Genomic DNA, 25,865 nt, shown 5'->3' on the forward strand with positions numbered 1-25,865 from the left:
CTGCATGGCTCTGGTCCATGCCACCATTATCTACTATTCGGATTACTGCAATAGCTTCCTGATTTCGCTGCTTCTACTATAGCCTTCCTAGAGTATTGTCACAACCTAAGTTACTTTGGTCACGTGAGTCCTCTGCTCAGATTCCTGTAATATCTTCCCATGTCATTCAGAGTAAAAGCCAAAGACTTTACAATGATTTACGAATTATAGGTCCTACTCTTCTGCCTTCACGCCTCTGCTGTCACAGTGCTTCCTCCTGCTCTATAAACACTGTGAGTATGCTCCCAGAACAATGTCTTCAAATCTGATGTTTCCTTGCCTGAAATATTCTTCCCCTACATACCTAATGGTTTATCTCTTGCTGCACTGTCACCTTTTCTGGTCTTCCACATCTATTCTGTCTAAAATGATTAATCTTCCTTAGTAACTCCTATCCTGCTTCCCTGATTTATTTTCCCCTTAGTGCTTATCACTGTCTAATACACTTATCTTACTTATCTGCACATCCCAGCAGGATATAACCTAGTAAAATTTTTGTGCCAAGTAATATTTGCTCTAAATGAGTGAATAAAAGGAAACTACAATTTTTAGTTACTAGCATTCAATTAAGGTGCAGCACCATAAATTTCTAGACTTTATTTTAAATATTTAATTTGTTGTCGTTTTCCACCAGGACACAGACTCTAAGAGGGAAGAGATCTTGTATGCTTTGTTCCTAGTTGTATTTCTTAAACCTAAAACAGTGCTTGACAACAGTATGTTCTAAAAATTATTTGATGAGTGAATAAATAAAGGATGAACGTGATCAGATTGAACTTCATTTTGAAATTTGGTCTTGGTGAGGTTTTGAATTTTTAAGTTAAACGAGTTAAGGTAAAAGACTTTACCAATTAAGTTGGGCCTTCCCAGGTGGCTCAGGGGTAAAGAATCCATCTACCAATGCAAGAGACGCCGGAGATGCAGATTCCATCCCTGGGTTGGGAAGATCCCCTGGAGGAGGAAATGGCACCTCACTCTAGTATTTTTGCTTGGAGAATCCCATGGACAGAGGAGCCTGGTGAACTACAGTCTATGGGGTCACAAAGAGTCAGAAACAATTTAGTGACTGAGCACACACACAACAATTATTTTAGTAGATTTGTACATGCTTCTGTTGTTCCATGTCCAGTTCTAACTGTTGCTTCCTGACCTGCACAGAGATTTCTCAAGAGATAGGTCAGGTGGTCTGGTATTCCCACCTCTTTCAGAATTTTCCACAGTTTAATGTGATCCACATGGTCAAAGGCTTTGGCATAGTCAATAAAGCAGAAATAGATGTTTTTCTGGAACTCTCACGCTTTTTTGATGATCCAATGGATGTTAGAAATTTGATCTCAGGTTCCTCTGCCTTCTCTAAAACCAGCTTGAACAACATCTGGGAGTTCATGGTTCACGTGTTGCTGAATCCTGGCTTGGAGAATTTTGAGCATTACTTTGCTAGTGTGTGAGATGAGTGCAGTTGTACAGTAGTTTGAACATTCTTTGGCATTGCCTTTCTTTGGGATTGGAATGAAAACTGACCTTTTCCAGTCCTGTGGCCACTGCTGAGTTTTCCAAATTTGCTGGCATATTGAGTGCAGCACTTTCACAGCATCATCTTTTAGGATTTGAAATAGCTCAACTGGAATTCCATCACCTCCACTAACTTTGTTCATAGTGATGCTTTCTAAGGCCCACTTGACTTCACATTCCAGGATGTCTGGCTCTAGGTAAGTGATCACACCATTGTGATTATCTGGATCATGATCTTTTTTATACAGATCTTATGTGTATTCAGGCCACCTCTTCTTAATATTTTCTGCTTTTGTTAGGGCCATACCATTTCTGTCCTTTATTGAGCTCATCTCTGCATGGAATGTTCCCTTGGTATCTCTAATTTTCTTGAAGAGATCTCTAGACTTTCCCATTCTATTGTTTTCCTCTATTCTTTGCACTGATTGCTGAGGAAAGCTTTCTTATCTCTCCTTGTTATTCTTTGGAATTCTGCATTCAAATGGGTATACCTTTCCTTTCTCCTTTGCTTTTCACTTCTCTTCTTTCCACAGCTATTTGTAAGGCCTCCCCAGACAGACATTTTCATTTTTTTTCATTTCTTTTTCTTGGGGATGGTCTTGCTCCCTGTCTCCTGTCAATGTCACGAACCTCTGTCCATAGTTCATCAGGTACTCTGTCTATCAGATCTAGTGCCTTAAATCTACTTCTCAATTCCACTGTATAGTTGTAAGGGATTTGATTTAGGTCATACCTGTATGGTCTAGTTGTTTTCCCCACTTTCTTCAATTTAAGTCTGAATTTGGCATTAAGGAGTTCCTGATCTGAACCACAATCAGCTCCCAGTCTTATTTTTGCTGATTTTATAGAGCTTCTTCATCTTTGGCTGTAAAGAATATAATCAATCTGATTTCAGTGTTGACCATCTGGTGATGTCCATATATAGAGTCTTCTCTTGTGTTGTTGGAAGAGGGTATTTGCTATGACCAGTGCATTCTCTTGGCAAAACTCTATTGGCCTTTGCCCTGCTTCATTCTGTACTCCAAGGCCAAATTTGCCTGTTACTCCAGGTGTTTCTTGACTTCCTACTTTTGCATTCCAGTCCCCTATAATGAAAAGGACATCTTTTTTGGGTGTTAATTCTAGAAGGTCTTGTAGGTCTTCATAGAATTATTCAACTTCAGCTTCTTCAGCATTACTGGTCGGGCACCGTGATACTGAATGGTTTGCTTGGAGATGAACAGAGATCCTTCTGTCGTTTTTGAGACTGCATCCAACTGGACATGGAACAACAAACTGATTCCAAACAGGAAAAGGAGTACATCAGGGCTGTATACTATCTCTGTGCTTATTTAACTTCTATGCAGAGTACATCATGAGAAATGCTGGGCTGGATGAAGCACAAGCTGGAATCAAGATTGCTGGGAGAAATATCAATCACCTCAGATATGCAGGTGACACTGCCCTTATGGCAGAAAGTGAAGAAGAACTAGAGAGCCTCCTGATGAAAGTGAAAGAGGAGAGTGAAAAAGGTGGCCTAAAGCTCAACATTCAGAAAACAAAGATCATGGCATCCAGTCCCATCAGTCCATGGCAAATAGATAGGGGAAACAGTGGAAACAGTGACAGACTGTTTTTTTGTGTGTGTGAGATGGCTCTAAAATCACTGCAGATGCTGAGTGCAGCCATGAAATAAAGAGACACTTACTCCTTGGAAGAAAAGTTATGACCAAACTAGACAGCATATTAAAAAGCAGAGACATTACTTTGCCAACAAAGATCCGTCTAGTCAAGGCTATGGTTTTTCCAGTGGTCATGTATGGATGTGAGAGTTGGACTGTGAAGAAGGCTGAGCAGGGAAGAACTGATGCTTTTGAACTTTGGTGTTAGAGAAGACTCTTGAGAGTCCCTTGGACTGCAAGCAGATCCAACCAGTCCATCCTAAAGGAGATCACTCCTGAATATTCAGGGGAAGGACTGATGTTGAAGCTGAAACTCCAATACTTTGGCCACCTGATGTGAAGAGCTGACTCACTGGAAAAGACTCTGATGCTGAGAAAGATTGAAGGCGGGAGGAGAAGGGGACGACAGAAGATAAGATGGTTGGATGGCATCACCGACTCAATGGACATGAATTTGAGTAAACTCCGGGAGTTAGTGATGGACAGGGAGGCCTGGCATGCTGCAGTCCATGGGGTCGCAAAAAGTCAGACACAACTGAGCAACTGAACTGAACTGAACTGAAACATGCTTCTAGAAATAGCTCTAGATGAGACCAAGAGAGGCTGCTTCGACTAATCAAAAGTTAGCATATGCATATTAAATGCCACATCGGAGCCTAAGTTTTAATATGATTGTGTGGTTCAGCTTGACCATAAGAATTTACAAATTACAGACTTACTCCTTCAGCGTAGATGCCAAGTAGAAGCACAGTCAACCTGCAGGCACCTGCAGTGTACATGTTACATGAGTAAGAAATAAATCAAGGTATCTATAAATTGCTATGATTCAGGGATTGCCTGTTATACAGAATAACCCAGTGAAAGAAAACTAACACATCTCTCAAGATTAATTGTTTCACCCAAAGACTAAAACTAACCTGAATAAGAATAGCAGCCTTCTCCTTCTGTTCTTGGATATTCATGATATTTTTAATTCTTTCTTTCTTTAAAATTGTTTGGTTTCCAATGCAAGAATTTGGCTGGGATGTCAGGGGTCCTATTGTAGCAGGATGTAGCTTTGCAGGGAAATGAATCTGCCTGCGCACGATGCAACCACGCCAGTATGCCTGGATTACCACAGCTGCCATACTATTAAGGGGAGAAAAAATTATTTTTAGTATCCATAATATACAGCTGCAGATAAGAGATCCTCATAAGCTATATTTATTTGTAAATTAGACTATATAAAGTATTAGTTTAAAATAAGACCTGCTGTTTTATTTAACTGTATTCATAGAAGCAAAAATAATATGGACACCTTCAAATCTGAAGGAGAGAAATGGGCCAGTAACTTAGTGATATGAGTCCTAGGGATTTTTGTTTTTTTTTAAGGAGGATGATATTACCGAGACTTTGTATGATAGTGGGAATTTGAGCCAGTAGTAAGGGGGGAAAAGTGATGATGCAAAGAGGGGGACAAAGGTAGGAGTCAGTGTTGAGTTGGCACGAGAGGATGGGATCTTGTTCACAGTGGGGAGATTAGGTTTTGAGAGGAAGAAGGGCCCTCCTTCATTTTCAGAGAAAGGACTCATTGGGTCATTGTGAGCTTCATTTTCCTCCCTGCCCATGGACAAATACATAAATCATTCTCTTACAAGCCCAGTAGTAAATTCTAACATTTTTCCAGTCTACGTCTATTGGCTATTATCTGGCATTCCATCAATCAACACTGCGTTTTCCCCATATCCCCATAAGCTGCCCAGCAACAATAGCAAAAATTAAACAGCAATGTAAGTAGCAGAAATATTATCAAGGTACATCGTATAGTCAAAGTGCTATTATCTTAATTGCTTTTCAGACCCTTGAGTTCAGTTTTAAAAGACATATAAAGGAGAGGTGACTGACGCACATTCACTTTCCCAGGCTCCCTTGAAAAAGCTGTCAATAATTTTATAATTGCAGAGCCCAAAGAATTTTTTCATTTCAAACAAAGTGAGTTTAAGGCAAAGTGGAATTAAGCAATAAACTGCCAGAAATGATGGCTTCCGAGGTGGTGCTTGTGGTAAAGAATCCACCTGCCAATGCAGGAAACTTAAGAAATGTGGATTTGATCCCTGGGTCAGGAAGATCCACTGGAGGAGGACACGACAACCCACTCCATTATTCTTTCCTGAAGAATCCCCATGGACAGAGGAGCCTGGTGGGCTACAGTCCATAGAGTCATAAAGAGTTGGGCACAAATGAAGCAACTCAGTATGCATGTGATATGAAATGAAGTAATCATTTTCTGTTGTTATGAATATTGTTATCAGCATCACCACCATTTTATGTAAAGCCTGTGGAAATCTTCAATCTATTTTGCTATGAATTTAAATTAGTGGATAAAACTTTCTGTCTTAAGATAAACTACTTGTACTCATTATATGAAGAAAAACCACGTTTCAATAAAACATTTCCTCCTTCTAGGGTAAATGGTGCTCTTGCATACTCAGTCATGTCTGACTCTTCGTGACCCCATGGATGATAGCCTGCCAGCCTCCGCTGTCCATGGAGTTTTCCAGGCAAAAATACCAGGGTAAATAGAACTTAGTAAATTTTGCTATGGAATTAATTCACATTTGATCATTCAGCCATCCAAAGTATGCCTAGGAAACAACAGCACAACTGAGGATGAATCTTCCTGAAACACTGAGGTTCAGCAAGTGGGCATACATTAATTCATTCCTTCATCTTTTGGACAAAAATGAGTTAAAAAATTTGAAAAAGAGTAGATATATATATGTGTATAACTGAATCACTTTGCTGTACACTTGAACTAACACAGCACTGTTAATTAAATATGCTGCAACATAAAATAATTTTTAAAAAGATTAAAAATGAGTTAAGGACTTTTAAGGCACAATAATACCAATGCATATTTGGGTTATAAAGAAAAAAAATCTGAAAACATAATTGCAATATATAACTGGTAAAGAATGAAAAGTTGTTTAAAACAAAAGATAGAAAGATTAGGAAAAAACACATTTAACCTAAGACAGTGCCTTATATTTCTCTACAGATACATATAAGTTTCATGGACTGTAATCCTGAGTTTCTTATAAAGCTGACCAGTCATTTAGCACTTGAATTCCTCAGCCCACTATCTTTAAAATTTCCCAGAGAGAAAATAAAAAGGTACATGAGGAGTATTTTCCACAGTGACACTAACACTGGGACTGCTTTTCACCACACAGAAAGCAGGAAAAGGTAAAGAAGCTGACTTAGGGCCGCCTGAATGTTAAGTGCTCTCCGTGTTGGGAAAAGAAGCTCATATTATTACTATCACCAGCATAATTTTTTTTTTTTTTTAGTAAAAAACAATGATGCTAACAATGCCGTTAGCACAGGATGCTAAGTATGCTTAGGAAACAACAGCACAACTGATGATGAATCTTCCTGAAACACTGAGTGGCAAGGTTCAGCAAGTGGGCATACATTTTCTTTTCCCTTTATTCTTTGGGTCTTTGGTTTGTCTATATTTTCAGTTCCTTATCCTTTCTTATTATTATTTGGCAATTTTATTTACCATGAATAAAAAACTCAATGTTATTTATCTGAAATTTCAATAGAATGTCTGGAGTGTTTATAGCTAACAGGATTTAAACAGGTAATATCTAGGGTACCCTGGCTGAAACTATCCCAAAACATACCAATATACTTGGCATACCGAATATTTTAGTGAAACTGAAAGTAGCTCAGTCATTTTCTGACCATTTGTGACCCCATGGACTATACAATCAATAGCATTCTCCAGGCCAGAATACTGGAGTGGGCAGCCTTTCCCTTCTCCAGGGAATCTTTCCAACCCAGGGATCAAATCCAGGTCTCTGACAAGGCAGGTGGATTCTTTACCAGCTGAGCCACAAGGAAGCCCAAGGATACTGGAGTGGGTAGCCTATCCCTTCTCCAGTGGATCTTCCTGACCCAGGAATTGAATTGTGGTCTCCTGCATTGTATGTGGATTCTTTACCAACTGAGCTACCAGGGACTATTTTAAATTCAAGGGATTTGAGAAAAGGCATGTGCAGGAAGGATTTTCTGACTTTCCCTGGAGCATGTACTAAGACCGTCATATGAGAGGTCTTTACAGTATTTTAAGAATAATGTGATTGTTTTATTTCTTATTAAAAGTTCTTTTTAATTATTTAGAGATTTTTACTGCTGCTACTGGTTCCAAATAGGAATAGGAGTACATCAAGGTTGTATATTGTCACCCTGCTTATTTAACTTATAAGCAGAATACATCATGAGAAATGATGGGCTGGAAGAAACACAAGCTGGAATCAAGATTGCCGGGAGAAATATCAATAACCTTAGATATGCAGATGACACCACCCTTATGGCAGAAAGTAAAGAGGAACTAAAAAGCCTCTTGATGAAAGTGAAAGAGGAGAGTGAAAAAGTTGGCTTAAAGCTTAACATTCAGAAAATGAAGATCACGGCATCTGGTCCCATCACTTCATGGGATATATATGGGGAAACAGTGGAAACAGTGTAAGACTTTATTTTTTGGGGCTCCAAAATTACTGCAGATGGTGACTGCAGTCATGAAATTAAAAGACTCCTTGGAAGAAAAGTTATGACCAACCTAGATAGCATATTCAAAAGCAGAGATATTACTTTGCCAACAAAGTTCTGTCTAGTCAAGGCTATGGTTTTTCCATTACTTGTGTATGGATGTGAGAGTTGGACTGTGAAGAAAGCTGAGCGCAGAAGAACTGATGCTTTTGAACTGTGGTGTTGGAGAAGACTCTTGAGAGTCCCTTGGACTGCAAGAAGATCCAACCAGTCCATTCTAAAGGAGATCAACCCTGGGATTTCTTTGGAAGGAATGATGCTAAAGCTGAAACTCCAGTACTTTGGCCACCTCTTGTGAAGAGTTGACTTATTGGAAAAGACTCTGATGTTGGGAGGGATTGGGGGCAGGAGGAAAAGGGGATGACAGAGGATGAGATAGCTGGATGGCATCACCGACTCGATGGACGTGAGTTTGAGTGAACTCCGGGAGCTGATGATGGACAGGGAGGCCTGGCGTGCTGCAATTCATGGGGTCCCAAAGAGTTGGACACGACTGAGTGACTGAACTGAACTGAACTGCTGCTAAGTCACTTCAGTCGTGTCCGACTCTGTGTGACCCCATAGACTGCAGCCCACCAGGCTCCCCCGTCCCTGGGATTCTCCAGGCAAGAGTACTGGAGTGGGTTGCCATTTCCTTCTCCAGTGTATGAAAGTGAAAAGTGAAAGTGAAGTCACTCAGTCATGTCTGACTCTTAGCGACTCCAGGGACTGCAGCCTACCAGGCTCCTCCGTCCATGGGATTTTCCAGGCAAGAGTACTGGAGTGGGGTGCCATTGCCTTCTCCGATTTACAGATTAGAAGGCAGAAAAAATAATTTCACAGTTACTCATCTTAAATTAAATAATACTAGTTGCTTAAATAAGAACCTGACAAAATTCAACCAAATTAATCTGTACTGTATTTAATAATCTGTGCATATCATAAAACATAAGGAAATGAACATGAAATATGATATGATTTAAATCCTTTACCAAATCATCCATAAAAACAATAAAACATAATGGTAAAAGAAAAATGATCTATAAAACTTACATTTTTCTGTGATATTCGGTATTCTGGCAGTTCTCCAGTAGAAACCTTGTCCTTACTGTTTCTATGAATGGTATTCTTTTGCTGGGGAAACTGCTTGTCTTGCTGTCTTCTCTTTTCTGGTCTACTATTTCTTCCTGATTTCTTTCTTTAGTATCTTCACATAAGGAGGGGTTGGTTGATGAGGAATGACTAGGGCTAGAGTCCATCCATTTCTCAGAAATATCTGGTGAGTTCAGTTTATATTCATTTGCAAAAGAGTAAAGAGCTCTGTTTTGCTGTATGCTGTCACTGTGTGCAGGAGGCAAATGATTTTGCTGGGCTTCTAATTCACCTCTCCTGGTGATACTCACATCCCCGTGTTCATGTACACATCGACATTCATTACTAAGTGTCATCAATTTCTTAAAATAATAGCAGAGATTTTGTGCAACATCCAAGGTGAATATATTTCTGAGCAAATAAATAATGAGGACATTTAATAAAAAGAATTATATCAGCAAATGGTTACACCTGTACAGATTTTGAAAATATCCCTGTGTGGCCTGCTATGAATATTAAATTTTACTGCAAAATTCATTGAAACTTGATTTCTGATTGTTTTTGTAAAAACTGATCTCATTACTCAGAAAAAGTGAAAATACTTTTGTAGTTAATCTCAATCCATTAATCCAGACAAAACATCTGGAAGTTTTAGAATCACTTTTATCCTAGGTATTTTTGGTATAAGTGAATGAGAAAAATTCATGCTTTCACTGCCATAAACACGAGAAATCATGGCTGCCTAAATTTGGAGATGTTATTTATGAAACAAGATTAAAAGCACTTTGTACACTGACTTTTGCCATGCAAAATATTTGTATTGGACATTTAAACAAATAACTTACATTATGGGAAAGTTTTTATTTCCATTTTTCTCTGGAAAAAAAATTCTGTTGCAAAGATAATTCAAATACTTTAAGACATAAATGCCTGTGATTCTCCTGAATAATTGTTGGATTTAAGTATTCCAAACAAAATGAAAGTTATATTTCCTAAAATGTAGAGATAGACACTTTCTATGTTTACAAATGGAGACATTAGCATAGATTCCTCTAACATATGTTAATATATCCTTTTGTTGGTGAATAATGCAGAAAAAGTTCACTTCAATATTGGATGTCAACTGTTTATGGCTAAGTGGTGAATTCACCACCATTTATGATCTAACATAAAAATGGTCAATTTCTAATTCTAAAGTGACACTTAATTGCAATAGCAATATATTCTTAAAAATAACTGTGAACCTAAATTTCAACATGAAGGTTAAGAGTCATCTTTACATAAAAATCGTAGGTTACCATACATACACAAGGAGATATCAATTTAGATTTACAAAAATACAAATGTAAAATAAGCTATTTATTAAAAGTAAACTATCCATAACAATTGGAATTACTTTTAAAGCTGTAAGATTTGCTTATAATCTGAATAGACTATATTAAAAAAGCCATTTAAACAGAAAAAACCAACTGTACATAGGACGAGCAGTATGAAAGTACAAATAGCAAAATTTAATATGTAACTTAGTAATTAAGTTTAGACATTTGGAAGCACATTTCATTGTCCCATTTATAATGCAGACATCATATGAAAATATAAAATAAGTTTTCTTTTTCATTTGTATTTTTTGGAGTAGTATAAATTATAAAATAGAGTTTTAATATATCAACTATAATTCATTTGTAGTAATACATTCAGGATTCATGTATCATGAATTTAGTCTCATCCCTTCATGGCAAATAGATGGGGAAACAATGGAAACAGTGACAGACTTTATTTTGGGGGGCTCCAAAATCACTGCAGATGGTCGCTGCAGCCATGAAATTAAAAGACGCTTGCTCCTTGGAAGAAAAGTTATGACCAACCTAGATAGCATATTAAAAAGCAGTGACATTACTTTGCCAACAAAGGTATGTCTAGCCAAAGCTATGGTTTTTCCAGGAGTCACATATGGATGTGAGAGTTGGACTATAAAGAAAGCTGAGTGCTGAATAATTGATGCTTTTAAACTATGGTGTTGGAGATGACTCTTGAGAGTCCCTTGGACTGCAAGGAGATCAAACTAGTCCATCATAAAGCAAATCATCCCTGAATATTCATTGGAAGGACTGATGCTGAAGCTGAAACTCCAATACTTTAGCCACGTGATGCAGAAAACTGACTCACTGGAAAAGACCCTGATGCTGGGAAAGACTGAAGGCAGGAGGAGAAGGGGATGACAGAGGATGGGATGGTTGATGGCATCACTGACTCGATTCACATGAGTTTGAGTAAGCTCCAGAATTTGGTAATGGACAGAGAAGCCTGTCATGCTGCAGTCCTAGGGGTCACAAAGAGTCAGACACAACTGAGTGACTGAACTGAACTGAATTCAGAATTCAGGGTGGGGGATAGGACTTTCTCTTTATTTGATATATTTTTAGGACTCTGTTCTCAGCCTCTGTCCTCTGAATATGTGCATGTCTTGACTGCTTTTCTCCACTATGCATCCATAATAACTTAATACATAAAAACATGGGTAATATTATTCTTTATATAATAGATATAAATATTATATGTTTTATAAAACTTGACAGTTCCATTGTAATGACTTATTTAGCTAATTTTCTCTTTATGAAATCATTAATTGTTTCAGGCTAAAATGTAATACTTAGCTTCTTATGTGTCTTGTCCATCAATAATTGATGAATAAATGTATGACCAAATAATTGAATGAACAACTGAATGAATGTTTGTATATTGTTGTGAAGCTATCTTCATGCTTTCATTTGTTTTGATCTAATTTTAGACTTTAAAATATGCTCAAAATACAGATGATTACATTTCAAATAATAAAAGATGATGCTCATAAATTTCTTTTTTAAAGAGGAAAATACCATCTCTCTGGGTCATCCCAGTGCACCAGCCCCAAGCATCCTGTATTCTGTATCAAACCTAGACTGGTGATTTGTTTCTTTGATTCATGTCAATGTATGGTAAAATCAATACAGTATTGTAAAGTAAAATAAAAAATAAATAAATAAAAAGAAAAAAAATTATCACCTTTTAAATCTAAAAAAAAAAAGAGGAAAATATTACTAAAACACACTGTACAAGTCCAAAAAAGTAGCACTGTATTGATCAGAAAAGTTTTAAATGCTATGTATAAATTGCACTATATCTTTTAATTGCAAGAAGAAGATAAAAGTCTTACCTGTCTCCAGTAATATATATTTCACTTAGTAAGTTAAATTCTCTAATTTGGGACTGACAATGTTCCAGGAAATGCTTTAATTCTAGTTGATAGTCTTCTTCAGTGTGACTTTCTGAATAAGAGGTTAGCATTTCACCATTGAGGATTCTTAGAGCAGGTAATATCTTTAGTAGAGAATGCCTATTAAAAATAGGAAAAAAATTAATAATATGGAAAAGGAGAGTTTATATCTAAAATAATTATGTGCCTATTATTTAAATAATATAAGCAGAGAATATATCTCTGAAACTTATTGATTAGAGAAAATTCTATTTTTTTAAATTATGGTATCATGTCATATATCAAATAAGTTTCAGAGTTCTTGATACACATTTAATCATTTTCTTCTAAACCAGAAATGGTAAATTCAAGCAGCAGGAAACTTGGGCTGTGAGTAGTAAATAAAAGTCTGCATTATGAGAAAGAGAGTATGAGGTACACTCTTTCTAAAATAGATAATTTAACTGAAAGCTACTGTCTGTTTCAGAAGTAGGTGAGAATTCTGATCATTTCTCAGTGAAATATACTGAAAATAGAGTTAAAAAGGGTGGTGACTACTCAATATTTCATGATCTGGAAAATCCAAAATTATGATATTTCTCCTTGAATCTTGGTAAGGATTATAATAAATAAACTCCAAAATATGAGCAAAAGTTTTTATCAATTTAAGACATTAATGCTATGAAAAAACAGGTCAGAAAGCAAAAGCGGTCTACCAAACCCAGCCACTTCGAAGTACTTCCCAAGCTTTACACAAAAAAGCATGTAGGCTTCTTTTCACAAGGCTGTTTATGGTCACGGGGCAAACTAAACTTATTGAGTGAGTAAAACTTCTTACTAAAAAACTAACAGTTCCTATGAGGAAAATTGTAAGTCACGGACAAAAGATATCAAAGAAGACTACATAAATGGAAAGATGTCCCATGGGAAAATAAATCTGTGGATAAGAAAATTTAATATTGTCAAAAGTCAGTTCTTCCCAACTTGATCTAGAGATATGAAACTAGAACACTTTCTAATACCATACACAAAAATAAACTCAAAATGGATTAAAGATCTAAATGTAAGACCAGAAACTATAAAACTCCTAGAGGAGAACACACGCAAAACACTCACCGACATACATCACAGCAGGATCCTCTATGACCCACCTCCCAGAATATTGGAAATAAAAGCAAAAATGAACAAATGGGACCTAGTTAAACTTAAAAACTTCTGCACAACAAAGGAAACTATAAGCAAGGTGAAAAGACAGCCTTTGGAATGGGAGAAAATAATAGCAAATGAAGCAACTGACAAACAACTGATCTCAAAAATATATAAGCAACTCATGCAGCTCAATTCCAGAAAAATAAACGACCCAATCAAAAAATGGGCCAAAGAACTAAATAGACATTTCTCCAAAGAAAAGGAGTATGTGAAGGCTGTATATTGTCGCCCTGCTTATTTAACTTATATGCAGAGTACATCATGAGAAACTCTGGACTGGAAGAAACACAAGCTGGAATCAAGATTGCTGGGAGAAATATCAATCACCTCAGATATGCAGATGACACCACCCTTATGGCAGAAAGTGAAGAGGAACTAAAAAGCCTCTTGATGAAAGTGAAAGAGGAGAGTGAAAAAGTTGGCTTAAAGCTCAGCATTCAGAAAACAGATCATGGCATCTGGTCCCATCACTTCATGGCAAATAGATGTGGAAACAGTAGAAACAGTGTCAGATTTTATTTTTGGGGGCTCCAAAATCACTGCAGATGGTGACTGCAGCCATGAAATTAAAAGACGCTTACTCCTTGGAAGAAAAGTTATGACCAACCTAGATAGTATATTCAAAAGCAAAGACATTACTTTGCTGACTAAGGTCTGTCTAGTCAAGGCTATGGGTTTTCTTGTGGTCATGTATGGATGTGAGAGTTGGACTGTGAAGAAGGCTGAGTGCTGAAGAATTGATGTGTTTGAACTGTGGTGTTGGAGAAGACTCTTGAGAGTCCCTTGGAGTCCAACCAGTCCATTCTGAAGGAGATCAACCCTGGGATTTCTTTGGGAGGAATGATGCTAAAGCTGAAACTCCAGTACTTTGGCCACCTCATGCGAAGAGTTGACTCATTGGAAAAGACTCTGATGTTGGGAGGGATTGGGGGTAGGAGGAGAAGGGGACGACCCAGGATGAGATGGCTGGATGGCATCATGCACTCGATGGACGTGAGTCTGAGTGAACTCCGGGAGTTGGTGATGGACAGGGAGGCCTGGCGTGCTGCGATTCATGGGGTTGCAGAGAGTCGGATACGACTGAGTGACTGAACTAACTGAACTGAACTGAACAAACACATGAAAAGATGCTCAACATCACTCATTATCAGAGAAATGCAAATCAAGACCACAATGAGGTACCATTTCACGCCAGTTAGAAATGCTGAGATCCAGAAGTCTACAAGCAATAATTGCTGGAGAGAGGGTGGAGAAAAGGGAATTCTCTTACACTGTTGGTGGGAATGCAAACTAGTACAGCCATTATGGAGAACAGTGTGGAGATTCCTTAAAAAACTGGAAATAGAACTGCCTTATGACCCAGCAATCCCACTGCTGGGCACACACAATGAGGAAACCAGAATTGAAAGAGACACATGTACCCCAATGTTCATCGCAGCACTGTTTATAATAGCCAGGACGTGGAAGCAACCTAGATGTCCATCAGCAGATGAATGGATAATAAAGCTGTGATACATATACACAATGGAGTATTACTCAGTCATTAAAAATAATACATTTTAATCAGTTCTAATGAGGTAGATGAAACTGGAGCCTATTATACAGAATGAAGCAAGCCAGAAAGAAAAACAACAATACAGTATACTAATGCATATATATGGAATTTAGAAAGATGGTAACGATAACCCTGTATGTGAGACAGCAAAAGAGACACAGATGTATAGAACAGTCTTTGGGACTCTGTGGGAGAGGGCGAGGGTGGGATGATTTGGGAGAATGGCATTGAAAGATGTATAATATCATACACGAAACGAATTGCCTGTCCAGGTTCGATGCATGATACTGGATGCTTGGGGCTGGTGCATTGAGATGACCCAGAGGGATGGTGCGGGGAGGAAGGAGGGAGGAGGGTTCAGGATGGGGAACACGTGTATACCTGCGGTGGACTCATGTTGATGTATGGCAAAACCAATACAATATTGTAAAGTGATTAACCTCCAATTAAAATAAATAAATTTATATTAAAAAATAAAATATCAGCAAGATATTTTGTGGATATCAACAAAGTGATTTGAAAGTTATATAAACAGGCAAAAAAAGCAGATAGCCAACTTAATTTTGAAGAAAATTTGGAAGACTAACACTACCTGACTTCAAAATAATCTATGAAGCTACAGTAATCAAGATAATTTGGTAATGGCAAAAGAATAATCAAATAGATTGATGGAACAGAATAGAGAATGCAGAAATAGACCAACATAGTCAGTACAATGGAGACAATATAACACTTTTCAACTATTGGTGCTAGAGTAACTGAGCATCCCCCTGTGCAAAAAAATAGAAGAATCTAAACATCCAGAGGTAGACCTCTTAAGCTTCACAGAAGTTAACTCAAAATGGATCACAGACTTTAAAGCAAAATGCAAAACCCTAAAACTTCTATAAGAAAAAATATAATAAAATCCAGATGACCTTGGGTATGGTGATGACTTTTTAGATACAATACCAAAGACATACCTATGAAAAAATTGTCGATTAGTTGAACTTCATTAAAATCAAAAATTCCCACACCTAGGGACACTGTCAATTTGATCACAAGTGATACACTGGGAGAAAATATTTGCAAAAGACACTGTTATCCAAAATATTTTTTAAAAAATGCTTAAAACTCAATGATAAGAAAATGAATGTCTTGGTTTAAAAGTGAGTCAAACATATTAAAGACATCTTACCAAAATATATAAATATGACAAACAAGCATTAATTAATGGATTGCAAATTATAACAACAATGAGATACTACTACCTACCTAGTAAAATGTCCACAATCCAAAACACTGATAACACCAAATGCTGGTGAGGATGTGGAGAAACAGGAATTCTAATTAAGTGCTGGTGGTAATGAAAAATGGGAGATATTTTGGAAGATAGTTTGGTAGTTTCTTACCAAATTAAACATCTTAATTTTTGATCTAGCAATCAGTCTCCTTGGTATTTATCCAGATGAACTGAAAATGCATGTCCATACAAAAACCTGCCCACATATTTTATAGCAGTTTTATTTGTTTCAGCCAAAAATTGGAAACAACCAAGATGTCCTTCAGTAGGTGAACTGAAAGATAAACTGTGATATATTCATACAGTATAAAATTACTTAGCATTAAAAAGAAATGAGCTCTCCATCCATGAACAAACATAGAGGAAATGCAAATGCATATTACTGAGTGAAAAAAGCCAATCTGAAAAAGGCATACATTGTGTAATTCCAATTGTTATACGTTCTGGAAAAAAAGCAAAACTATGTAGACAACAAGATAAATGGTTGCTTTAAGGGGTTAAAGCAAGCAAAGAAATGCTCAAAATTCTCCAAGCTAGGCTTTAACAGTACGTGAACTTCAGATGTTCAAGGTGGGTTTAGAAAAGGCAGAGGAACCAGAGATCAAATTGCCAGCATCCACTGGATCACAGAAAAAGCAACAGAATTCCAGAAAAACAGAATTCTGCTTCATCAACTATGCTAAAGCCTTTGACTAGATCACAACAAATTGTGGAACATTCTTAAAGAGATGGAAATACCAGACCACCTAACCTGCCTCCTGAGCAACCTGTATGCAGGTCAAGAAGCAACAGTGGACTGGTTGTGAAAAGAGTGCATCATGGCAATATATAGTCACCCTGCTTATTAAATTTAAATGTAGAGTACATCATGCAAAATGCCAGGCTGGATGAAGCACAAGCTGGAATCAAGATTGCCAGGAGAAAAATCAGTAACCTCAGGTATCCTAATGATAACACGTTTATGGTAGAAAGCAAAGAGGAACTAAGGAACCTCGAGATGAAGGTAGAAGAGTGAAAAAACTGGCTTAAAATTCAGCTTTCAAAAAATGAAGATCATGGCACCTGATCCCATCATTTCACAGCAAATAGATGAGGAAACAATGGAAACAGTGAAAGATTTTATTTTCTTGGGCTTTAAAATCACTGCAGATGGTGACTGCAGCCATGAAATTAAAAGATGCTTGCTTCTTGGAAGAAAAGCTATGACTAAGCTAGATAGCATTTTAAAAAGCAGAGACATCACTTTGCCAACAAAGGTCCATCTAGTCAAACTATGGTTTTTCCAGTAGTCATGTATGGATGTGAGAGGTGGACCATAAAGAAGGATGAATGCCAAAGAATTGATGTTTTTGAACTGTGGTGCTGGAGAAGACTCTTGAGACTCCCTTGGACTGCAGGAGATCAAACCAGTATATCCTAAAGGAAATCAGTCCTGAAGGACTTGGAATCAACTGGAATCAATTGGAAGGACTGATGCTGAAGCTGAAACTCCAATACTTTGGCCACCTGATGCAAAGAGCCAACTCATTAGAAAAGACCCTGATGCTGAGAAAGATTGAAGGCAGGAGGAGAAGGGGATGATAGAGGATGAGATGGTTGGACGGCATCACCGACTCAATTGACATGAGTTTGAGCAAGCTCCAGGGGATGGTGATGGACAGGGAGGCCTGGTGTGCTGCAGTCCAAAGAAGTGGACACGACTGAGCAACTGAACAACAACAACAACAAGGGGTTAAAGTAGAGAGAGGGATGAAAGGGCAAAGCACAGAGAATTGTTAGGGTAGTAAAATGATTCTACACATTACCACATGGTAGATACATGTTATAGCACATTCAAAACCCATAGAATGTAAAACACCAAGAGTGAACTCTAATATAAATCTATGGAGTTTGGGTGATAAATATGTGTCAGTGTAGGTTCATTGACTGTAAAAAATGTACTGCTTTGGGACTTCCCTGGCAGTCCAGTGGTTAAGATTCCATGATTCCAATGCAGGGAACACAGATTTGATCTCTGGTCAGGGAATGAAGATTCTCCATGCCCCTCACCACAGCCAAAAAATAAAAGTATACTGCTTTGGTGTGGGATATTTACAGTGAGAGATATTGTACATGTGTGGGGACTGGGTGTGTGTGTGAACTTTCTCTACTTTCTGCTCAGCTTTGCTGTTAACCTAAAATTGCTCTAAAAATAAATTTTGGTATTTAAAAAATGAAACAAACAGCTCCTAAACACTAAATGAAGGATGGCAGGGTAAGAGTACTAAAATGCTAAGAGTTAAGAAGGCAAAGCCCTAATAACTGTTTTTCCTTCTATCTAGGTTGTATAGTCAGGATTGATATAGCTATTTGTGCAAAAACAGTTGTAAAATATAATTTTAATTATTTTTTAATGGAGGAAGTGGTCCATTAAGGCAAAAATGCATAAGGCTAACCAAAGTCATAATGCATCCTGTGTTTAGTTTATGATCTTGCTAGCTTTGGTATTAAATAAAAGTCATCATAAGAGAGGTACAAATACATCTTTTCAATGAAACAAAATAGAGGAATACCACAGTTTTCCATTTCCTGGGGATACAGTTGACTAGCTCCCTACACTCCTCCAACCATTCCAGAAATACTGCCTTATTTCCCCCTTACATATAACAAATAAGAGAAAAAAAATTAGATTTAGGTTTGGTTCTTCAGGGTAATTATCAAATGTTTTACAATGTTAAGAAGCAGATAAAAGCTTTCTAATAATAAAGAGTTTAAGCTGTTAAAAATTTAAGCCCATATATTTTGAGTTTTAAAAAAATTATTTATTATTAATTGAAGGATAATTACAGTATTCTGTTAGTTTTTGCCATACATCAACATGGATCAGCCATAGCTATAAATACGTCCTCTCCCTCTTGAGTCTCCCACTCATTTCCCAACTAATCCCACCCCTCTAGGTTGTCACAGAGTCCCAGTTTTGAGTTCCCTGAGTCCTACAGCAAATCCTCCCTGGCTATTATTCTACATATGTTACAAAATATAGACTGGGTTGTGAATTAATGTGTCATCCTTGCACAGGGGGCCATGCTAATCTTCTCTGTATCATTCCAATTTTAGTATATGTGCTGCTGAAGCTAGCACTATTTTGAACTTTTTTAGGTGGCTTGAAGTTAGAAATGCTTATCAATTCAAAAACTCCCTATAATGCTTACCACAAAGGGTTAAATATCTGGCATATATTGTGTTTTTGCTTAGAGTCGTATGAAGATATGATTCAAAAGCAGAACGTTACCTTAAGATAATAGCTATTCATCATAGGTGATAAGGTAAGCAGAGGCATTCACCTCAGAGATACAATATTGATTAAATATAACAGGAAATCTTTAAGGCTTTCCTAGTGGCTCAGCGGGTAAAGCATCTGTCTGCAATGTGGGAAATCTGGCTTCGATCCCTGGGTTGGGAAGATCCCATGGAGAAGGCAAAGGCTACCCACTCCAGTATTCTGGTCTGGGGAAACTCCAAGGGGGTCACAAAGAGTCGGACACAACAGAGTGACTTTCAATTTCACTTTTTCATCAAAGCAAGGAAATATTCAATCCTACCAAATAATTTATTACAGTACTAAGAAAGCAACATTGTATTCTAACTATTCATAAAAATACCTAGTCAAATTTCTTTAAGATATGACTGTGATGTCAAGTGTGAAAAAATGATTTTTGAGAGGTGATAATAGAGAGTATTGAAAGTTAAGACTATACAGGTGTTCATAATGCTTTAAAAATGCTCTATTTCTATTACTGGTAAATTTAAAAAACATTAAATCCCCTAAATTATAGAAGAGCAAATAAAAGGCTTTTAATAACTTGGTGAAAATAGTTCTTGAGAATAGCAACATTTCTAATTCTTTGGGTACCAAGCAAAGATCAATCTGATACCTTGATTTCCAGAATGAACCTGATTAGCTGATGAAATGAGCTATGCCAGTGACAGGCTCCAGTCTTTGAAATAGGTTCCCTGGAGGCGCTAAAGGTAAAGAACCCGCCTACCACTGCAGAAGACTTAAGAGACATGGGTTTGATCCCTGGGTCAGGAAGATCTTGTGAAGAAGGGAATGACTATCCTTGGACAGAGGAGCCAGGCAGGCTATGGTCCCTAGGGCCTCAAAGAGTTGGACACAACTGAAGCAACTGCACACATATGCATACCTTGGAAGAGAAATTAATAAAGCATATTATCTTATTATTATAAGTTGTATTCTTAGGGGTTAGGTAAAGCTAATTATCTTTTCCTTGAGGATATAATCATTTCAGTAAGTGGTTGTATACACAAAACTTTTCACCAGGATGGTGGACCCATAGTGACAGGGCACTTGTGAGACACTCGTGAGCAGTCATCTTTCAGGTCTCAATACGGCTGAATGAGGAGTCAGTAAAAAGAAGGCAATGCTCATGCTGCTCACATGAGAGCCTCAGGGTCTAACACTTCTGTCTTTGCCTTAAAGCGAAGTGAAGTTGCTCAGTCGTGTCTGACTCTTTGCGACCCCATGGACTGTAGCCTACCAGGCTCTTCCACCCATGGGATTTTCCAGGCAAGAATACTGGAGTGGGTTGTCATTTCCTTCTCCTGGGGATCTTCCTGACCCAGCGGTCGAACCTGGGTCTCCCGCATTGTAGGCAGACGCTTTACCGTCTGAGCATCAGGGAAGTCTAAGTCTTTGCCTTAGTCACTCTCTAAATTCATTGAGATGAGAATTCAAGGCAGATTTTTATGTGGGTCTTCAACCGCCAGGGTAGTGTTTCTGAAAAGTTTGTCCTTGAACTATTTCTTCAGCTGTGCTTGGGATGTTTTTTGCAATGAAGAGTCTTCAGCTACACATAGACCTCTACTGACAGGTTCGGGGAAATATATATATATATATATATTTTTTTTTTAATTCAGTCTTTCTTGTGTACTTTAAAGAATAAAATCACTACATTGGGAAGAAAATAGACTACAGTATGTTATGCTAAAATCAGAGATGGTCAAGGTTAAAGTAAAAAAAAAAACCTGAAACCCAAATCATTATAAATTATCTTAAATTAAAAAAAAAAGCTTGCATTTTTCTTAAGGAAACTTATACTCTATATATCAATGATATCAGAAGAGTTTGCTAAAATAAGAGACACTGTGGTCTCTGGGCAGTAACATTCCAATGGTATGTCATTGGTTAACATTGCCATTAGCTTTATATAAATGGTGTGGTGTTTTTAGAAAACTATCCCTGTAATTCTAAAATTCAATAGTACATACCAAATACATAAAGAAATAATTCATAAATATGTCTGAATATTTCTGAGCAATTATTTCTATTCATAAATAATTGATGGTTGGAATGAAGAGCCATTTTAACCAAATAAATGAATACCATCCAAGAGGCAAAAAAAATTAGAATTTGTTTTATCTGATTAAGGATCAGATTAATATTTTACCACAAATATCTTATTTAATAAAATAAATGTTTATGTTCCAGACAACCAAAGTAATGAAAGATCCATTCAGAGATAACACAGGACGGCAGAGCTGTTTCTCGGTGGTGCAACTGTCATCATGTGGAGGCTACTGATATGTTAACTGATGCCAGATCAGCACGGGGAAAAGTGATAGCTTTATCATCAAATGCTATATTTTGGACATAATAATAGTTACTGATACAGACTCAGTAAGTATAATATTTTAGCTACACATAATAATTCTAGAGAATGTGGGGCAACAGACCTTGAATTTTTATATTTGGAATATTTTGATGTTACACTCATCACCTTTACATAAAATAGTTCCCAGTTTTAGTTAGACTGTTTTGAACCTTTGGATGTACACATGTAGTTTGGTGGGATCTTGAAGAGTGTGACAGTGTCTTGAAATCTGTGAATTACAAAATAAATATCCAGATTGGAGCTAATGTTTTATTTGAACAATTTTTTTTCTTGAATCTTTTTTTAAGGAACAGTAGTCAGATTTGTATAAATTAGTAGTGCATGGATTGGCTTAAAATTCAAATGCAGCCTTATAAACACTCTGTGATAAATATATTAGAAAGTGCTGTAACAAGTTGATTCATGTTTGAAATGAAGTATAAGGACACTGTGAGATCTCAGCCTTAGTTTTTCCAGCTGGGCTCCTCCTAGTCAAGGAACCAATATTTCATTTAGTGAAAACTTCCTGGTGAATATTCTGTCACTTAAGAAGCTCTATTAATCATTCATGAATGAAACACATTCCCAAAGGAAATTCCAAACTGAGTCTGTGGATTAAGTTTTAAAAAGAGATTTTTTAGTACATCAGTTTTGTTCGTGTTATCACTGGCTGGACATGAAAGTAAGAAGCCAATTGGGAAAATCTATAACTAATCCCTTTGTTGGTATCAAGGGGTTATGTAAAGTTCAGTGGAACACACTAGTAAAAGTTTGAGTTGATCCTTTCATTAACAAATCCATATTTTATAGATCGCTAGATTTTAAACTATTTAGATAAATGAATCTCTTCTTAAAATTATGAGAGCTGTATTAGGGCAACTGGATCTATATGAAATTTGATAGGTAAAATTTACAAGTTGGTAGTGTTCTAGTTCAGAAAGACTAATTTAAACATAGACAATATAATAGGTAAATAATTGTACATATAAATACTAATCTATTTTCTCTCAGTATTTCTTTTTTTTTATTCTAATTATTTATTTATTTATTTTTTATTTTACTTTACAATTCTGTATTGGTTTTGCCATACATTGACATGAATCCACCACAGGTGTACATGTGTTCCCAAACATGGACCCCCCTCCCACCCCGCTCCCCACAACATCTCTCTAATTTCTTTAAAACTATAAAGTATATATACTAAGTGCAGTAAAATGTGAATATTATCTTTATATATGTTTTACAATAGGTTATATCAGTAGGTTTTACAACAAGCATATTTTATTCAATTAAATAAGTGTTGATGTTTTCTACAAACAAAATAACAAAAAATAAATAAAAAATTATTCAGGACATAGGTTTGCTTTTAGCTGCTACAACTTGCAACATGGCTGCTGTTCAGATGGTAACAGATACCAGATCAACTAACACCCAAGAGTAAAACACCTAAGAGTAAAACCATTATCCCCTTGCTCTGAATAATGTACACAACTGCCATTTTGGCTTGTCATTGTATGCCAATTCTATAACTTATTCTCTATAGTTACTTGGGAAAATAAAAATATCTCTCTAGAAACAACCCATTAGACATCTTTATAATAAATAATATCACCTGTCAAACAGTCCTTCAGACATAACTGCATTCTTTATATGGGTTTCAAGAAGTGAGGACCCGAACTTGGGGATTAGTGCTCTAAATCACAATGAAAGAGAAGCAGTCCTAGATTGCAAGTTAATGCACCTGTATGGGGACCTTGACTGCTTCTATTCCAGAAGACAAAGTCCTTCACCAAGCTGGCAAAAGGTCTAGAAACATAGTCAGGTGGCCTTTGCACGTCTGCACACACATTCCTTAAATACTTGTAATTTCTGATCACCGTCTGATTTGATGTTAACTAACAGTTGACATTTCCTATAATAACTTTTCCTAAGATCAGTTTCTCAGGAAACTTGGAGAATTTCACAAATACTATGGTCCCCAAGGAGTCTGAGGACTCCAATTTTAGAACTTCAGATATTGATAATTACTGAAAATCAAGAATAATATAAATTGTCAATTGAGAAGATGACATTGTCAGTCATGAAAGTAAAACTGAGTAAGTTCAATAGAAAAATTAGTGGCTGAAACATGTATTTTTTACACATTTACACATTATAATGTAATTAAATTTAGTAATGTATACCTTCAACAAATAATTTGGATGTCATCCAAGGACTCTATAAGGATCTGTACAATACCTGGGGCCACTTCTACTACTTAATTTTAGCCATTTTTAATGCTAGCATTTTCATTTAATTTGGCTACTTCTCCTTAATTTTTTTGTCAGTTTTCTGCTGAAAACAAGCTTCCCCAAACACTGTTTTCATTTTCACATAACTGTTGAAAATTTCTCTATAACTCCTTAAAAATAAAGCCTAGCATTATCAAATGTTTTTCTGTTAGGCATGGCTATAAAGTGCTACCATGTGGTAACATATATATTTACTCCTCATAGAGACTTCTGTGCTCTGAAACTCATGTTCCTCCCTATGTTTTCCCGGTTTCTTTGCAGTTAGTTTGGCCAGGTGATTAGTTACAGGCCATACAATATGCGAGAAGTGATATCTGCCACTTTTGAGGGCAGAGTGGTTAAATGTCAGTTGCTTTTCTGGTGGTCATTTTCCCCCATCACAATCTACTACCTATAAAAATGAAGTTATGGTCAAGTGTTGTGACTCAGAGTCACAAAACGGAAGCAGTCTGAGTTTCTGAATCTGCTTAGAAGAGACAGGCCAACCTCACATCAGACATAATGCCAACAAACACAAAATTTCTGTTGATGAAACCACACAGATTTCTAAGTTTGCTGTTGTGTGGTATAATCTATATTACCCTAATGAATCTATCTTAAGAGATAGGTACTATTATTATACCCATTTAACAGATGAAGAAAGAGACATAGCAAAATGAAGTAACTTGAGCAAGGCAAACAGCTAGGAAGTGGTAGAGCTAGATATGCACATGAGGAGTTTACTCACAAGGCTTGAAAACTACATGTTTCAAGTGTATGTTTTCAGGATAAAAGAGACTTTTTATCCTAGACATGAAATTTACTATCTGGCCACAACATAACACATGAAAAAGCAGAACACAATGTTTAAATTCCAGGCTTCAGAACTCAAATAACACCCCTGACACTTACTTCCTAACTGAGCAAATCACAAGGTATCTAAGCTTCAGTAAATACTCTGTAAAATGAGAATGATAATTACAGAACCCAACTCAGTTGCTGTTAAGTGAAGGAACATGTACAGTACTTAGCCCACTTTGACACACTGTAAGCCTAAGTACTAGATTTCTTCCTTCTTTCCAGTGGTATTTCTCACTATATTCACTTTACCTGAACACATTGGTCTTCTACAGAGCTTAACTTCATCTTTCATATTTCCTCCTCTTTTGAATATTTCCTCTATCAGAAGTGCTTTTTACTTTTATTTTGATCCTTTAATCAAATTAACTATACTTATTATTTTGATGCAGGGAAAGTGCTGCACTCAATATGCCAGCAAATCTGGAAAACTCAGCACTCAGCAATGGCCACAGGACTGGAAAAGGTCATTTGTTATTCCAATCCCAAAGAAAGCCAATGCAAAAGAATGTTCAAACTACTGCACAATGGCACTCATCTCACAGGCTAGCAAAGTAATGTTCAAAATTCTCCAAGCCAGGCTTCAATAGTACATGAACTGTGAACTTCCAGATGTTCAAGCTGGATTTATAAAAAGCAGAGGAACCACAGATCAAATTGCCAACACCTGCTGGATCATCTAAAAAGCAAGAGAGTTCCAGAAAAACATCTATTTTTGCTTTTTTGACTATGCCATAGCCTTAGACTGTGTGGATCACAATAAACTGGAAAATTCTTCAAGAGATGGGAATACCAGACCACCTGACCTGTCTCCTAAGAAATCTGTATGCAGGTCAAGAAGCAACAGTTAGAACCGGACATGGAAAAACAGACTGGTTCCAAATTGGGAAAGGAGTATGTCAAGGCTGTATATTGTCACCCTGCTTATT

At 36.9% G+C, this 25,865-nt stretch overlaps 1 protein-coding gene and 1 non-coding gene across 3 annotated transcripts in view; both read right to left on the reverse strand.

Moving 5' to 3' along the window:
• LRRIQ1 (leucine rich repeats and IQ motif containing 1) overlaps positions 1 to 25,865 on the reverse strand; it is a 208,903-nt gene that overhangs the window by 92,391 nt on the left and 90,647 nt on the right. For both annotated transcript variants that reach the window (XM_040234476.1, XM_040234475.1), the window contains 3 exons: positions 12,073 to 12,252; positions 8,841 to 9,290; positions 4,130 to 4,340 (listed from right to left, as the gene is read on the reverse strand). In XM_040234476.1, the coding sequence (XP_040090410.1) occupies positions 4,130 to 4,340; positions 8,841 to 9,290; positions 12,073 to 12,252 (841 nt within the window). The remainder of the gene's footprint in view (positions 1 to 4,129; positions 4,341 to 8,840; positions 9,291 to 12,072; positions 12,253 to 25,865) is intronic.
• On the reverse strand, positions 19,170 to 19,277 carry LOC120859017. Its single transcript, XR_005720032.1, has one exon. It is a non-coding gene; the product is annotated as a U6 spliceosomal RNA (small nuclear RNA).

The sequence above is a fragment of the Oryx dammah genome, unplaced genomic scaffold (assembly GCF_014754425.2).
Source record: "Oryx dammah isolate SB20612 unplaced genomic scaffold, SCBI_Odam_1.1 HiC_scaffold_29, whole genome shotgun sequence".
NCBI lineage: Eukaryota > Metazoa > Chordata > Mammalia > Artiodactyla > Bovidae > Oryx > Oryx dammah.